General features: G+C 38.0%; 1 protein-coding gene across 1 annotated transcript in view; it reads left to right on the forward strand.

Moving 5' to 3' along the window:
* Positions 1-15,712, forward strand: part of THSD7B (thrombospondin type 1 domain containing 7B) — a 746,295-nt gene that overhangs the window by 530,836 nt on the left and 199,747 nt on the right. Inside the window, exon 14 of the mRNA XM_057745884.1 lies at positions 3,695-3,873. Coding sequence (XP_057601867.1) covers positions 3,695-3,873 — 179 coding nt within the window. The remainder of the gene's footprint in view (positions 1-3,694; positions 3,874-15,712) is intronic.

The following is a 15,712-nucleotide window of genomic DNA, read 5'->3' on the forward strand; positions in this document are numbered from 1 at the left end:
ACCTTAGAAAGATCCTTCCTGATGACTTAAGGTGTTTAATGTACTCTCTCTTGTCAGTGAGTATTATTTGGGTAAGGTAAAGTCATTCCAATATTAACGTAAGAGAAATATAACTATAAAATTAGAGAAAGTGAGAGAGCTTGGAGAGATAGCAAGTGGTGAAAACGTGCCTTATGTAAGAAAATCAGTGCCTTTTCCATTACGATATGAAGGTAGAAGAAAAATGTGGAAATTCATACAGATATATTCATAGGAAATTGAAGGCGTTCTTATTCATTTCTATTTTTTTTCTGGGAAAGAGAAATTGAGATCTTAAAAGTTTGAAGATAGGTAGAGAAGATTTGAAAAAGCCATGATGTGGAATGGGAGTGAGAAGAAAGCTCAGAAGAATCACCAGGCAGTGTGTGGCATTAGCAGTGCCCTTAGCCTCCACTTTGTGTCCAGTATTAAGCACAGAGTAGGAAAACAGCTGGACCAATCTAGATCTGAAGTTTTGCCAGACTGCCATGGCAGGAGGAGCAACAGGGCCAGATGGTCAACTATACTGGCCAGAGAGTAGTTGTAGTAATGAAGACTAAACTGTTTAGAGAAAGAGCAGAGTTTTTTCATGAGGAAAGGCATAAATATTATTGGAGAAGATGAAGTAGGCAATGTGGAAAGATTTAAAGATGTAGGAGAGGGAAGGGCAGGAGGAAAACAAGTTAGGGAGGTGGTTCTCAGACTTGATTACACATTAGAATTCCCTGGGGATCTTTGAAAACTAGGTCCCATCCTCTGAGATTTGGATGAATTAGTCTATAGTATATCCTGGGCCATGGGAACATATTTTACAGCCAAAGTTGAACACCTTTGTTAGAGCCTCTTATAAAGAATCTTACAGTTTTTGCAAAAATGATTGTCACTTTCTTTTTAACGCAATGGAGAATCAGCAAAGGTTGTAAAAGAAATAGTGTGAATTATATGTATTTTGGAAAAGTAACTTATTCGTCAGAGTAGCTCACCAATACCAAAAGAGAATGATTAGGAGAAAGGGAGAGTAGTGGAGAGAATATTTCAGTATTCTAGGCCAGAAAGAGTATGATCTTGAACTAGAGATGAACAAAAGAACTATAGTGTTGGGGACATAGTGATGCTTCAACATAAGAACTTATTACACCTATTAATATATGTGTAAAATGATGGAGGCTGGTCTAAGACAGCTGAGATTTTTTTTTATTTTGGATAATCTGCTAGTTTTCAACTGCTGCATAACAAATTACTATAGACGTAGCAATTCAAAACATTTATTATCTCACTGTTTCCATGGGTCAGGAGTACAGCCATGTCTTCTCTAAATTCTCTGCTTAAGGTCCCACCAGACTATAACCAAGATGTGAACCAAGAGCTAAGTCTCAGCAGAGGTGTGACTGGTTAAGCTCCTCTTCCAAGCTCCCTAGGAATTGTTGGCAGAATTCATCTTCACGCACCTACAGGACTGAGACCCCTGTTTTCTTGCTACCTGACAGTGAGGGGCTGCCTTCAGGCCCTGAGGCTGCTCGCAGTCCCCTGCCCTGTGGCCATATCGTAGGCATTTTATAGCATGGCTGTTTGCTTCTTCAAGGCCAGCAGGAGAATTTCTTCCTCCACAGAAAGGGCCCAATCAGTCTTTTAAGGGTTTTCACCTGATTGATTCAGGCCCACTTAGGATAATCTTCCTTTGGATTAACTCACAATTGGGCATGCTAATCCTTTCTGTGCATTCCTTCCCCTTTGCCCATACCATAATCTGATCAATGGGACTGCTTCCTATCATAGTCACAGGTCTTGCCCAGACTCAAAGGGAAGAGATTACACAGGCATATACACCAGCACACAGGAATCAGATATGTTGCAGTTAATTAAGGTGAGAAATATAAGAGTATTAGAATGCTTTAGGAGGAAACTGATGGCCTCAGTTTTAGACATGTTGAATTTGGGGGTAATTGGGCACCCAGTTAGAGTGGATCAGTAGGTGGCATAGAACTTAGTAGAGAGATGGGAATTGGAAATACATATTTGGTATTGATTGGCAGAGGTGCCAGTTAATCATCCAGAGAAAGACTGTAGCAAGAAGTGGGCTGAAAACAGGAGCAGGAGCTCGTGGAGCTAGAACATCTGCACCTGTATTTCAACCGACACCACTTGATTCCTGTCCAATATCTCATATACAACCTTTCACTATTCCTCTTTTTTCTTTTGATAATATCCTGCTCTTCCTAGTCTGTGGTCTACTCTTTGTCCTCCTTCCACCTCCAGGTCACGCTACACAGAAGTAAGAATCAAGATCTTTCTTTGTGATCTCCAAAGAAGGCATACAGATGGCCAGTAGGCACATGAAAAGATGCTCAGCATCACTGATTATTAGAGAAATGCAAATGAGGTATCACTTCATACCAGTCAGAATGGCCATCATTAAAAAGTCTACAAATAACAAATGTTGGAAGGGGAGTAAAGTAAAGGGAACCCACCTACACTGTTGGTAGGAATGTAAACTGGTATAAGCACTATATAGAACAGTATGGAGGTTCCTCAGAAAACTAAATATAGAACTACCATATGATCCAGCAATCCCACTCCTGGGCATATACCGGGACAAAATTGTAATTCAAAAAGATACATGCACCCCTATGTTCATAGCAGCACTGTTCACAATAGTCAAAACATGGAAACAATCTAATGTCCATTGACAGATGAATGGATGAAGAAAATGTGATATATATATATATATATATATATATATGCAATAGAATACTACTTAGCCATAAAAAAGAATGAAATAATGCCATTTGTGGCAACATGGATGGACCTAGAGATTATCATACTAAGTAAAGTACGTCGGAGAGACAACTACCATGGTATCACTTATATGTGGAATCTAAAATATGGCACAAATGAACCACAGTACAGAATCAGACTCACAGACATAGAGATGACTTGTAGTTGCTAAGGAGTGGTGGGGAGAGGGATGGACTGGGAGTTTGGGGTTAGTTGATGCAAACTACAGCATTTAGAATGGTTAAACAACAAGGTCCTACTGTATAGCACAGGTAACTATATCCAATTTCCTGGGATAAACCATAACGTTAAAGAATATTAAAAAAAAAAAAGAATATTAAAATATCTGTCTATACACACATACATACATATGTCCGTATGTATATATGTGTATATATATATATATATGAGTCCCTGTGCTGTACACCAGAGATTGACACAACATTGTAAATCAACATATACTTCAATAAAAAATAATCTTGATTTATTAAAAAAATATATATATCTTTGTTGAAAGCCTTGCGGATCACAGACACTGAGGTTCACTCTCTTAATGCTGTTTCCAGACGGGGAGTTACAGGTCCAGTGGGGGAAGATGATACCATCATTAGCCCTGAGCTGCTTCGTTTCTTCTTCATTTCTTCTTATCAGAAAGCAGGACTTACTGTGCACTTTTCCCTGCTTCCTCAATCCCAGAAATGTCTATGAAGAAAATAGATGGCACAGATTTAGAATGCAGAAATAATCATATGTATCTATCTCTGAAATCTTTTGGCTGTTTATTGAAACCCCTGCAGCAATGTTGTTAGGCAGTCTGATCTGTGATAATGGAAACAAAGTAAATTTGATCAGTACGTTTTGATCAGACTTTCCTCTCTTCTTTTAAACCTTTTTCTTTTAGGTTATATTCAAGAAGAATGTGTCATCCCCTGCCCATTTGATTGCAAGTTAAGCGATTGGTCTAATTGGGGGTCTTGCAGTTCATCTTGTGGGATTGGTGTGAGAATTCGATCCAAATGGCTGAAAGAAAAACCATACAATGGAGGTCGCCCGTGTCCCAGATTGGATCTCAAGAATCAGGTAAAGTGCATGAAAGAACAAATACAAAGCTGAAAAACTATCTCCTTTGTTATTTCCTGTTGAAATTGAAGTCATTGTCTTGTTATAAGTAGCTCGTAAAAAGTTATTACAGGTTCAGAAGAGTGGATAAGAAGGTGGAAATTAATATAATAGAATTAGTAAGAAAAGCCTTGCCCACTCTTAGGCAATGCTGAGAACAACTTGGTAATATTAGCAATAATAATGTTTACAAAAATTAAATCCAGTTGGTTTTTAAATTATCTTGAGATGTAATTTGATTAATCATGATATTATGAAAAGGGTGTGTGTGTGTGTAATAATGTCGGGTGGATGTCAGTTACTTTATGGCTATAGATATAATTAGTGGTCTCATCCACATGCTCCAAAAATGGTGTCCTATTTTTCCCTCACCTAACTCTTCATACTAATTTTCTTTGCTCCTAATCTTATCAGTGTTTCCACAGCTCTTCATGTCTCTTCTGAGCTACTTCTCTACCTTTTCCCCCCAAGATTAAAGCTGTTTTCATAAATGGAGCCTTAAAGGATACTCTTCCATGTAGATATCTAATAACATTGCCATCTTAAGCAATCAAAGTTGATTAGAGTATTTCATTTGGCTTTACCCCTATAACAGAGTCAAAGATTTAATTAAGAATTATAATAAAGAACTCAACTTTCTCCAATGATTGCATACTGTTATTGTATTAGGACTGATATATACATTTTAATCAATTGAATAGGTGGAGTACAAGATGATGATTGTTAGAAGTTCTTTGCTTAGAGAGGTGAAGTGTGTCTTACGTGGGTCTGTAGATCCTTTATGACTCTTAAACTTTTAACAAAATAGCTACACAGGGTTCCATTACTAATACTATTATATTCTTTTCTGCCCTCTTAGCTCCATTTTTATTAGACTTTCTATACAGGTTGTTTAATGGAAGGGAAATCCACACCTCTGTTGTTAATTAACTTGAATAGCGCATCTAGTACCACTTGTATTTAGATATCATTTGTCATTTCAAGATTGACATCTCCAGCTTTTTTTCCCTAAATTTTGATAAAAGAACTCACTGAAAATGAGAAATTATCAAACTGGCAAAAAATATTTATGTTCTAAGGCAGGCAGAGTATTAGGTAAATCTTGGTTTTTAAGGTTGTGTGGGATAAAATGATGACCCTGGTTTCTTCCGTCAAAGCAGGTGTAAAGCATATTGGGAAAAGATGATGCAGAGGATTGTAAAATCAACATAAAGGTCGCCAGAAATAGGCAAACAAACCAAACTTCACAAGTACAGTGGTTTGGGGAAGGGAAAAGTGAGATGCGATTACTGAAAGCAGGAGGGAAATAATCAGAGCAGAGAGAGTCTGAGGAGAGAAGCCTCCTCAGTATGAAGAGAGGAATAACAGGTTGATGGGCAGGAGAACTTTCAAATGAATGCTCTGTATGATGGCTTCTGTATTTGACCTTCCCTGGGGGATTTTCCAGGCATTTAAAAAGGGAAATAACTACTAAGCATTTATAGTTATAAAGTATGATAATTCTTCTGTCCCCTCAAAACCAGTGAAACCTAAGCCTTTATAACACTACTGTGAAACACTAATTTCAGTATGCTAATTTTATGAACTAGGAAGTTATCAAGTGAGTAAAAGGACTTTCAGCAGAGACGCTGAAACTATATTCTCAGTGCGCATAGGCAAATGTACAGAAATGTGTCTATCAAATTTGAGAGTATGAGTAAAATAAAGGTACTTGTAAGCCTGTTATGACTTCAAGGAAACTTATTCTAAACACTTAATTGACATATAAAACTTGTAACCTTAAGAAGTAGTACCCGCTAAATATTAAGCCCAAGTTCAAGAATAATTTAGATAAATTCCATATGTGAAAACTAAGCGAGGGTGGGTTTGTCTGCTGGAGCTGTTTCTAGCTTTTGAGTTCGGGAAGGAAATGGTAGCATTCCAAAGACGGTTGTTGTGATATTCAGAAGTGAATCCTGGGATTTAATTATCAGAAATCAAATTTAGTATAGCATGTATTCTGATATAAAGAGGTTTCAGGTATCTAGAATGTATGTGGCTTAATAAAACTTGAATTGGAAAACGTCACCCCAATCCATACTTTATATCTTAAGTTAATTGATCAAGACAGTAAATAATAAGCCTCCGTCCGTCTCACTTGTAAGTCTGTGAATGGCAAGGAAAAATGCTATTGTAAAAAATCCTAAATTTAAAGGAAATTGTACCCAGAATCCTTCCTCTTCTAAAGAAAGCACACTGTTACCTGTAAGTATATTTGTGGAAAGCTATCTGTGGACTTCATTATGTATTTGCTCTTATACGTGGTAGAATCCCCTTTGTGTGTGTGTGCATGTTGTATATTGAAATTTGTTGAAGTTATCCATGTTTTCTTAATTCATCTGAAAATAAATTGGGTTCTCAGGAATTTTCATTATTTAGGAAATATTCCTCAGCTTCTATTATTTACGGCAATTCTTCTTTAGAAGAGTTTGCTATTTGTTTCTATAAGCTGGAAATGTGATCTAGTTAGAGATATACCCACTGAGGCTCTTTTGTAAAGTTCAGTTTTACTACTGGCCTTAGGTTATTGGTTTCCTTTCCAATTGGTTTTTAGGTCTAGATTATTTTCCTAATTTGGGAACCAGATTAACACTCTTTCATCTGTTCACTCATAAGTAAGAGTTTAGAAAAATTGTGACCAAATTATAGCAGTAAGAGAGGTACATATCTTTAGTACCTGTGCATGAGGAAAATTTAGTATATGGCAGATCAAGCCTAACATACTATTTGTAAAAAAAAAAAAAAAAAAAATTGAAAAGTTCGTTGAGCTTTTTCTGTAACATCTTATGGAAAAAACCCGAACTTTTTAGCCAACCCAATATATTATGCATATTCTACGTAACCCGCATGTATTTAATTATTCTCCTCCTTTGTTTCTCTTTAGAACATGAGGTCTTCCTGAGGGAAAGGACTGTCTTTCTACTTTTGTAACTCATTCTAGTCCCTCGTACACCATCCTGTGGATTGTCAAATTATATTCATTTGTTGCTTTAGTTGAAAAGAAGCCTTCTTTCTGGATGAGTGGGTGGCTAGCTCCATAGAAAGAAAAAATATATTAGAACTTTGGTCTCTTAAGCTGTGATTTGTCATTCGAATTCTCAAAAAACATGAGCTCTTCTAGAAGAAAGAAATAAGAAGCTCTAAATTATTACTGCCCAAACACTCTTTCACAATTTGCCTGAAAAATCCTGGGTGTTTGCATCGCATTGAAATCTAACTCACTGACATAAATGAAAAGGTTGGTATTATCTACACAAGCTCATAAACTGCTCAGAATCTGTTCGTGAAATCAATATTTATAATCTCTCATAAAAAGCCTCCCTTTTAACCTAAAACCTATCAACATGATAGCTCCTTCTCCAGAAGCACCAAAGTGATAGAGATACTTTGGTGGCTTTCTGCTAAGTATACTTGTGATGCTAAATAGCTCCTGCATGCAGCTTACTCGAAGCTTTTATTTGGTTGGAAACTGCTAAATAGTTTATTGAATTATCAGGTCAGTTGGCTGATGCCCTTGACTCTGCTGTGCATAATCAAATACATAACATTTTAATTTTTTATACTCTATAATGTGGTGAGTGGATTTAAGTGCACTTGTACTGTATCTTTTTGCTATATTTCTTTTGGAATTCTGCTTAATAGAAGATTAAATATGGGGACATTAAAGTCCAGTGGACTTATATTTCCTGTGATGACTTCTTTACAGAATTGAAGGCAAGGGAGTGCAGAGAAATTCTATGTTGTTTACATGCTGCAAATGTGTGTGTCCAGTGTGTTTGAGTAAAAATCTTCCCTTAAGATTCATTATCTATACTTTTTAAAATGCATCTATTTAAACACGGTTTTGAAAGAGTTTTGATTATGCTTGCAACTGAATGAGAGGACATAAATTAAATATGTGTGTTTTCTAGAAACAACCGCTATTTTAAAGGTGGGTCTTCAAAGAGAAATGACCTAAATTTGGAAATGATGAGAATAATGCATTTTATTTTTCATAGGAGGGTAATACTATTTTAAAGAATACTTTCTTTCCAAAGATAAACACGTATATTTCAGCAAGATCATTTCTCCCTTAAAAGGCGGCTTTGGATGAGAAGAGTTTTCTATAGAGAAATAGCTTATGCTCATTTTTAATACTGCTTCATTAATTATTAGTAGCATGTTAGGATGTGGAAAGAGGATGACTGTCATTCATTCTGAATGTTTGTATACCCGGAAAAATATGGCTACACTTAAAGTTTAATTTGATGTAACCGGTTTTGGCCCCCTGCTTCTTTTGGACCTGCCCAACTCCCACTCATCCTAACCTAGTCCAAATCATTCCTGGCAGTGTCCTGCTCACTTTGGACTTAGTACTTTGGCAGGAGCCCCGGACTGTAATGGAGCAAGAAGTCATCTTCTTGGGCATTAATATGGAAGGCCCACACTTCTCCATGAAGTATATTCAGGTGTACCATTCTTGCGTAGGGATGTGGGGGTTGGTGATTGCACCATTGATAAGAACTTGTTTCTATTATGAAATATCGTATGTCATCAAATTGAGACATGCAGAGTGATTTATTCCCCAGGGTTACTTGGGAGGATTTAATAAAGGCAGATACTCCTAAAACATTTTACCTCTCCCCAACATAGTAATTGTTATAGCAAAGCCTGGGTACACCACACCCCGTCTCAGAGGCAGAGTGAAAGGGCTGGTGTTCATCCATTCATATCCTTTATGCCTGTTTGCCAACCCAAATGCTGTGCTCTCAAGTTGTGACATTGCACTAACTGAGCTGAGTAGAGCTTGCAGGAGAGGCAGGTTTTCCTTTTTTCTTGCCTTGCTGCCATTTCCAAGCAAAAAAAGAAAAAAAAAATTTTTTTTCTCAGGAGATTCCTCTCCTGCCACATTTGCATCTACACATACCCTATTCTTGATCATTCTAAAAGGACTACCCCTCAGGCTTGTTGAAATCATTTGCAATTTTGATCATTTTTCTCGAGAACTGCCAGAATCACTCATGAGAAGCAGTTTTCCTCTACCTGTTGTCCACTCTCCCTTGCAGTTTACTGTGTATTTTTTTATACTGGGTATTGCTACTCTGCACATATTCAAACTCATTTTTAGTTGTTATGCAAGAGGTTCCTATGTACCTCTAGAATGTTCTCTATTAAGCCGGCTTGGCAAATTTCCCCAATGCTGTCCCTAGGCAGGGTTTCCAGGATTGGCAGGAGATAGCTATAAAATTGTGAAACAGGCAAATGTTGTCAAATTTTGTCTTTGGAACCCTTTCAATGTGCTGTCATACCTCGTATTATCCCTAGCCTCTTAACTCCTTAAGTTCTGAAGTATTATATTAGATAATATCAGCCTCGGCAGGAAATCACATCATCTGTATTGGAAATTTTGCAAAACTGTCTTCTTAACCAAGTACTTCAAGTAGGTGCTTACGTACTTTTCTAGAAAAAAATATTGGCAGAACCTGCTTTTCATATCTTTCCTGAATCATCCCGTCTTTTAAGCTTTAAATGCAAAATGGAAACTTCCCTCCTCCTCTCATGCATTAAAAAAATATGAATCTGACTTTAACCACAAGCATTTAGAAGGTTAAAGCAGGTACTGATGGGAGGGTAGCACCTTCTTAAAATAACTTGCTTAAGACTTGTTTGAAAGAAAAATTCTAAATGTCATGTTTATTCTCCAAGTCTTTTTTTATTATTGATATATAATTGACATATAAGTGTGTAAGTTTTAAGATGTACAAGGTGTGGATTTGATACATTTATATAATGTACTATGATTACCACCATAGCATCAATTAAAACACCTCTCACATCAGGTAATCATCATTTCCTTTTTGTGCTAAGAATAAATAAGACCTAGTCTCTTAGTCACTTGGAAATTTATAATACAGTATTGTTGACTGTAATGACTATGCTGTGCATTAGATCTCCAGGACTTATTTATCTACTGATTGCAAGTTTATACCCTTTAGATTTTTCAAGCTTTATCCCACTATTAAATTACCAGAAAGCAAGTTACCTAGTTCCTGACTAGATCCTGTGATAGATCCCTGCAGAAAAGCACTTGTTGAATCATGATTTGATTTCTTCTATATGACTTGAGTCAAGATAAAAAGTCTCCCTGAGAAGCTTATCTAAATCTTTTTGAATATAGAGTATTGCTTCATAACCTTTACTGATCATAGGAATAGAAAAATCACCATGGGTGGGGGAAAATATGGTACAAAAACAGTTTCCCAGGCCCCTGCTCTGGAGATTGTGGTCAGCACAGAGAAAGTTCAGGAAAGTGTATTTGTTAACAAAGCTTTGTCTTTGCTCCTTCTTCTGATCAGGCAAATTGATGAACACTGCTGAATTGAGAGTCTTTTCCCTGAGGCTACCATTTTTGCTGAAGTCAGCTCTGGAAAAGGTTTCTCTGCATTTAACTTAGCCTGCCCTTTCTAATATCAACATGAATATAACCACTAGTTCTTTGCTACTCCAAATCTGGGAGGACCCTCCCATTTTGCAGGGCAGGAGACTAAGGCTTAGAAGGGTATAATTACTTGGCCAGCTTTACTCACCGATGTGTCTAAGTGGTTAAGAGTCATTCAGATCTGAGGTCAAGGGTTACCTACCATCTTCTAGCTGTAGGAACGTGAGAAAGTCATTTAACCTTACTAAGTCTCAGTTTCATAATCTGTCAAATGGGTATAACAGTAACAACTACCTTATAAGATTATTGTATTAATTAATATAAAGTGACACTAAACATAAACTTCCTGTCATGTTGTTTGGCAAATAGTTAAGTACTTGATAAATGTTAGGATTATTTTTCCTTGGTCTCTGGCACACAATTTCTGTTTCCAGTTCAGTTTGTTTTTACCTATACCATATTGCCTTTCAGAACTAAGTTATGTAGATTGCTTTTGTTTTTTGCATTTATTGGTTTGACCAAAAAGTTCATTCGGTTAGTGACTATGTTGTTCAATAAAGTTCTTTGTGAAAATGAAAAATGTCTTTTATTTTTACTTAAAACCAAAGGGACTTTTTGGCCGACCCAATAGCTGCTAGAATGGAATATTTGAAGACAACTATTTTGTTGTAATCACTCAGCTTATCTACATTGTAAAAGATACTGTCGCTGCTTCTTGTATGTGAAGTCTATTTTATTTTACTTCTGAACATCTTATTCAGTGTTACATTTTTTTTCCCTGGTGGCAGAAAGGGATGTAACTTTTTACATGTTTTTGACTAACTTCCTATGAACTTGTGATTCTTTGCATCTGTATTTATATAAATGTTTTTATTAAGGAGTGTAATGGAAAGATACAAAAATCATGGGTAGAGCTCCATGACTTTTCACAAAGTGAATCTTGCCATTCGATTACCACCCACACCAAGAAATAATACCTTATCGGACTTCCCTGACAGTCCAGTGGTTAAGACTCCGCACTTCCAATGCAGGGGGCACGGGTTTGTTTCCTGGTTGGGGAACTAAGATCCCATATGCTGGGTGGTGTGGCCAAAAAATAAAATTTTTAAAAAAAAGGTGTAAAGAAGAATGCTACAGAAAAAAATAAATCATAAATTTTTTAAAAAAAAAGAATACCTTATCAATATCTCACATGCCCCTTTTTGAGCTCCAGCTCCTTCTCTACCACCTTCCTCTCACCAAATAGAACTACTATTCAGACTTCTAACGGGATAAATTAGTTTTGTCATTTTAAAAAAACTACATAAATGCGTTCTGCACTTTGTACTCTTTTGTGTCTGCTTTGTTCTCCTCTGCACGATGTTTGTGAGATTTATCCATCTTGTGATGTATAGCAATATTTTGTTCATTTCCATTGCTTTGTGTTGTGTCCTTGTGTATATCCCATTATTAGATTATATGTACCACATTTTATCTGTTCTCATTAATGGACAGGCATTTGGATTGTTTCCAGTTTGGGGTTATTAGAAATAACACTGCTGTGACCATTCTTATACATGTCTTCAGTGCTCATGTGTGTGCATTTCTGTTGGGTACAGACTTAAGAGTAGAGTTCCTAGGTCATAGGCTATGCATATATTCAACATCAGTAGATAATTTCATTTTAACTTGTAAACTGTCACAGATCTTTCTAAATATAGATAGTACAAAATTCTAGACAATGACTTGAAATATGACCTGTCTGACACCATGAAAAGAGGTGTGAAAGCCATATGGATGCATTAAATGTTTATCTCAGCACATCCCATATCATAGCACATCAGTGACTGCTGTCTCCTCCCACGTGTATCTCTCTTCCCAAAGAGAACAAATGTACGAGCATTGCCTTCCTGCTGGACTCTGCTCACGTCTCTTATAAACAACCATCATACCCATCATGCTTCCTCTGCCTCTTTCTTGTTACCTTTGGCATGAAGAGCAAACTGCATGATATAGTTTGTAAGACATTTCATGATCTGGCCCCAACCACATTCTGTGAGCTCAGAGTCATGGTCAAATCAGCAAGGCCCTCATGCTATGGAAGCTGCTGAAGAGTCAAGATGAAGGGGTCACTTCCGTCTTTCTATCCCCTCATCAGTCCTCATACAGGCTTTCTCATACAGAGTGAGAATTTCACATTCTCAGAATGATCCTATAAATCGATTGATATCTAATATGATACCTTTTAACAGAAACTGCGTTTCAATTACAAATCACCAACCATTCTTTAATGAAATTAGATATTTGAATTGAATTTATCACCCTTTCTCTAGAAGCTACTCAGCAAATTCCCTCTACATTGGATTAAAATCAAGCTCCACTGTCATGTAAATATAGACTTCCCAAGGCAGACTGGAGTTGTTGCTTTCTTCCCTGAAAAGAAATCTTTCTCTTAGATGACAAGGTATGGGACACCTGTGCTTATCACCTGTGCTGAAAGCAGGGATGGAACCAATTGTAGTGTCTACCTCCACAGGATGTCCCTAAACAGCAAATGTGTTGCTTCCACACTAATAGACACCAATGTTGTCACCCTTAGAAATGAAGGTAAGTTAGTTTGAATAGCAATCTTAGGAAAGAAGTGTGAGTTGAGCTGACTCTCCAATGCACTGTACGTCATATGGGGGCCAGCAGGGACCACGTGTCATAGACTAGAATGGTGACAATTGCTGTTTCTTAGCTGTTTGTGGAGCCAGGGAACACAACTATATGGAAGTCATTGCTGGTCCAGAATTTTATATTTTATTTATTTGAAAGAACACTTGATACTAGCATAAGTGTATTTTTATACTTTTAAATCTCTGCTCAAATTTAGCTCCTTAATATGACCTACCTGAGCACCTACTTCGACTTACGATGGGGTTACATTCAGGTAAACCTGTTGTAAGTTGAAAATATCTTAAATTGAAAATGCATTCAATGCATTTACCCTACCCTACATCACAGCTTAACCTCTCCTACCTTGAAAGTGGTCAGAACACTTACATTAGCCTACAGTTGGGCAAAATCACCTAACACAAAGCTTATTGTTGTAGTGTTGACTATCTCATGTAATTTACTGAATTCTGTAGTGAAAGGGAGAAAACAGAATGATTGTCTGGGTACAGAAATGTTGGTTGTTCACCTCGGGATCGCTTGGCTGACTGGGGGCTGCTACTCTCCGCCGCTGTCCAGTGCCACGAGAGAGGTTTCACGTATAGCTAGCCCAGGAAAAGGTCAAAATTCAAAATTCGAAGTATGTTTCCTCCTGAATGCATGTTGCTTTTGCACAACTGTAAAGTCAAAAACTCGTAAGTCAGGGACCATCTGTACTGTATTCTGTCTCCCCACCCCACCCCCCCCACTCCTTCCATTCACCCTTACTTAACTCTCCTTCTCCTGCTATATGATTTCCTCATTTATTCTTGGTTTTGCCTTTTTGGCTGTCTCTCCACGCCACCCCCCAAGACAGATATGCTGCCCAGTTCTCGACGAGCAGCTTGAAAGCTGACGACAGTGTTGTCTTGGTTTGGATTCTCCCAGAAGCAGAGCTGGAGATAGGATTCAAGAACAAGAATTGTGTTTATCAAGTGCAGGGCACAGCATTAGGGTAGAGTAAGAAAGGCCACAGGGAAGGAAAGAAACAATATGGTACCTGTGTTACGAAGCCAGGTACCATAGTGGCCACTGAAGCCTAAGCTTGTGGAAGCCTAAACTCTGGGAGAGTGTGCAAAACACATGCCCAGGTTTGATCAGACCTGAAGGGCTAGGAAACTGGGATATTTGTATGGACATTTCTGCAAGTCCCTCATGGAGAATGTTCAGTCTATGCACTTTGGGCTAAGCATCGGCAGTCTTCTGTTTTGGAAACAGCTCGTAGGCACAGAGATCCAGATACTGGCAGTTGGAATTTGGCCAGGAAACGGTGAAAGGTTGCTACTGGCATCATCCCTCTGTGATTTAAAGTCCCAAGATGCATTGAAGTTGCTTGGTTAGAATTTCTTTCTTTCTTTTTTTTTTTTTAAGTGGGGGTTATATGTTGTCTGTGTAATCTATGTGATAACCAGAAGTCCACTTTCCACTTTTTTTCCAATAAATTATACTACAGCCCAGTGGCCAGTTGGATGTATATTTTGAGTAGTTTGCATTTGGGGTAAAAATAGATTTATCATTATCTGGCTGTGTGGTCTCATCTGTTCTCCCCTGAAACTGAGCTTATGCCCTTTGTGGATGCTGGACCCAGGAGATGGGAAAGAGGAAACCTGGGTACAGAGACCAAACCATGTCCTGATTCATGAGCTGGAAATAAGATAATTCAAATGGCTTCAGAACCACCCTACACACATCCTCCTTTTTTCCTTTAGGTTCTTTACAGCATATTGCATCCCTTTCTCTATGGCTGCTACCAAGTACTGTTTTGTTGACCTGAAAATAGATACAAGGGGAGGCAGAGCAGGGTGGGACTGGCATGTGAGACTCTTCGGCAGCATTCTTCTTGCATGAGAAGAGTATGCGACTGAACACAACTAAGAAGTTCCAGGACAGTCATATACTAGAGTGATAGTCAGGTCAAGTTAGGCAGAAACTGAGAAGTATCTGGTCTCCAAGTTCTCAATCAGGGCTGCCCGTTCGATTTACTGGAGAAGCGTTACGTGCTCTGCCTTCCCACCCAGACCAACTAAATCAGAATTTTTGCTGGTGAGATCCGATAATCTGTTTTTTAAAATCCTCAGGTGATTCTAATGTGCAGCTAGGACTGAGAACTGCTGTGGAATGCAACCCCATCATCTTATAAATGAGGTAACTGAGCTCAGGGAGGTGACTTGACATCTAATTACAGACTAGAACAGGGGCCCTGCCTGGCTATTGTTCCTTTCCTCTTTGAACACCTCTTCCATGCAAAAGAACACAAGTGCAGTAAGAAATGTCAGTGATGTGGATGTGCTCTATACACATGCTGTTCACTTAGGAAAATAGGGGGTGCTCTGACCTCATCCTGCAACATGACTCTCCCCGCCCACTAGAGGCAAACGGCCTTTACTGTGAGCATGTGACCTCTTTTGGGAGATGATTTGACTGAGCATGCAGCCTCCAACAACTGTCTTTTCCTGTGTGAGGGAACTTACCTGGTAGCTGTGCAAATACCCCTGAGTAGGTGGGAAAATATATTGCCGGGATCCATGGTTCGAAGCGGTATGATATGGTAGTGGATGTATTTTTCTTTGTGTTATTTAACAAATCTCACATGTGTAGCCTCATGCTGTATAACTAGGGACATTAGGAGGAAACATATAAAAATGTAATGTGGCGGGTGTAATTATGTAA

The sequence above is a fragment of the Hippopotamus amphibius genome, chromosome 8 (assembly GCF_030028045.1).
Source record: "Hippopotamus amphibius kiboko isolate mHipAmp2 chromosome 8, mHipAmp2.hap2, whole genome shotgun sequence".
NCBI lineage: Eukaryota > Metazoa > Chordata > Mammalia > Artiodactyla > Hippopotamidae > Hippopotamus > Hippopotamus amphibius.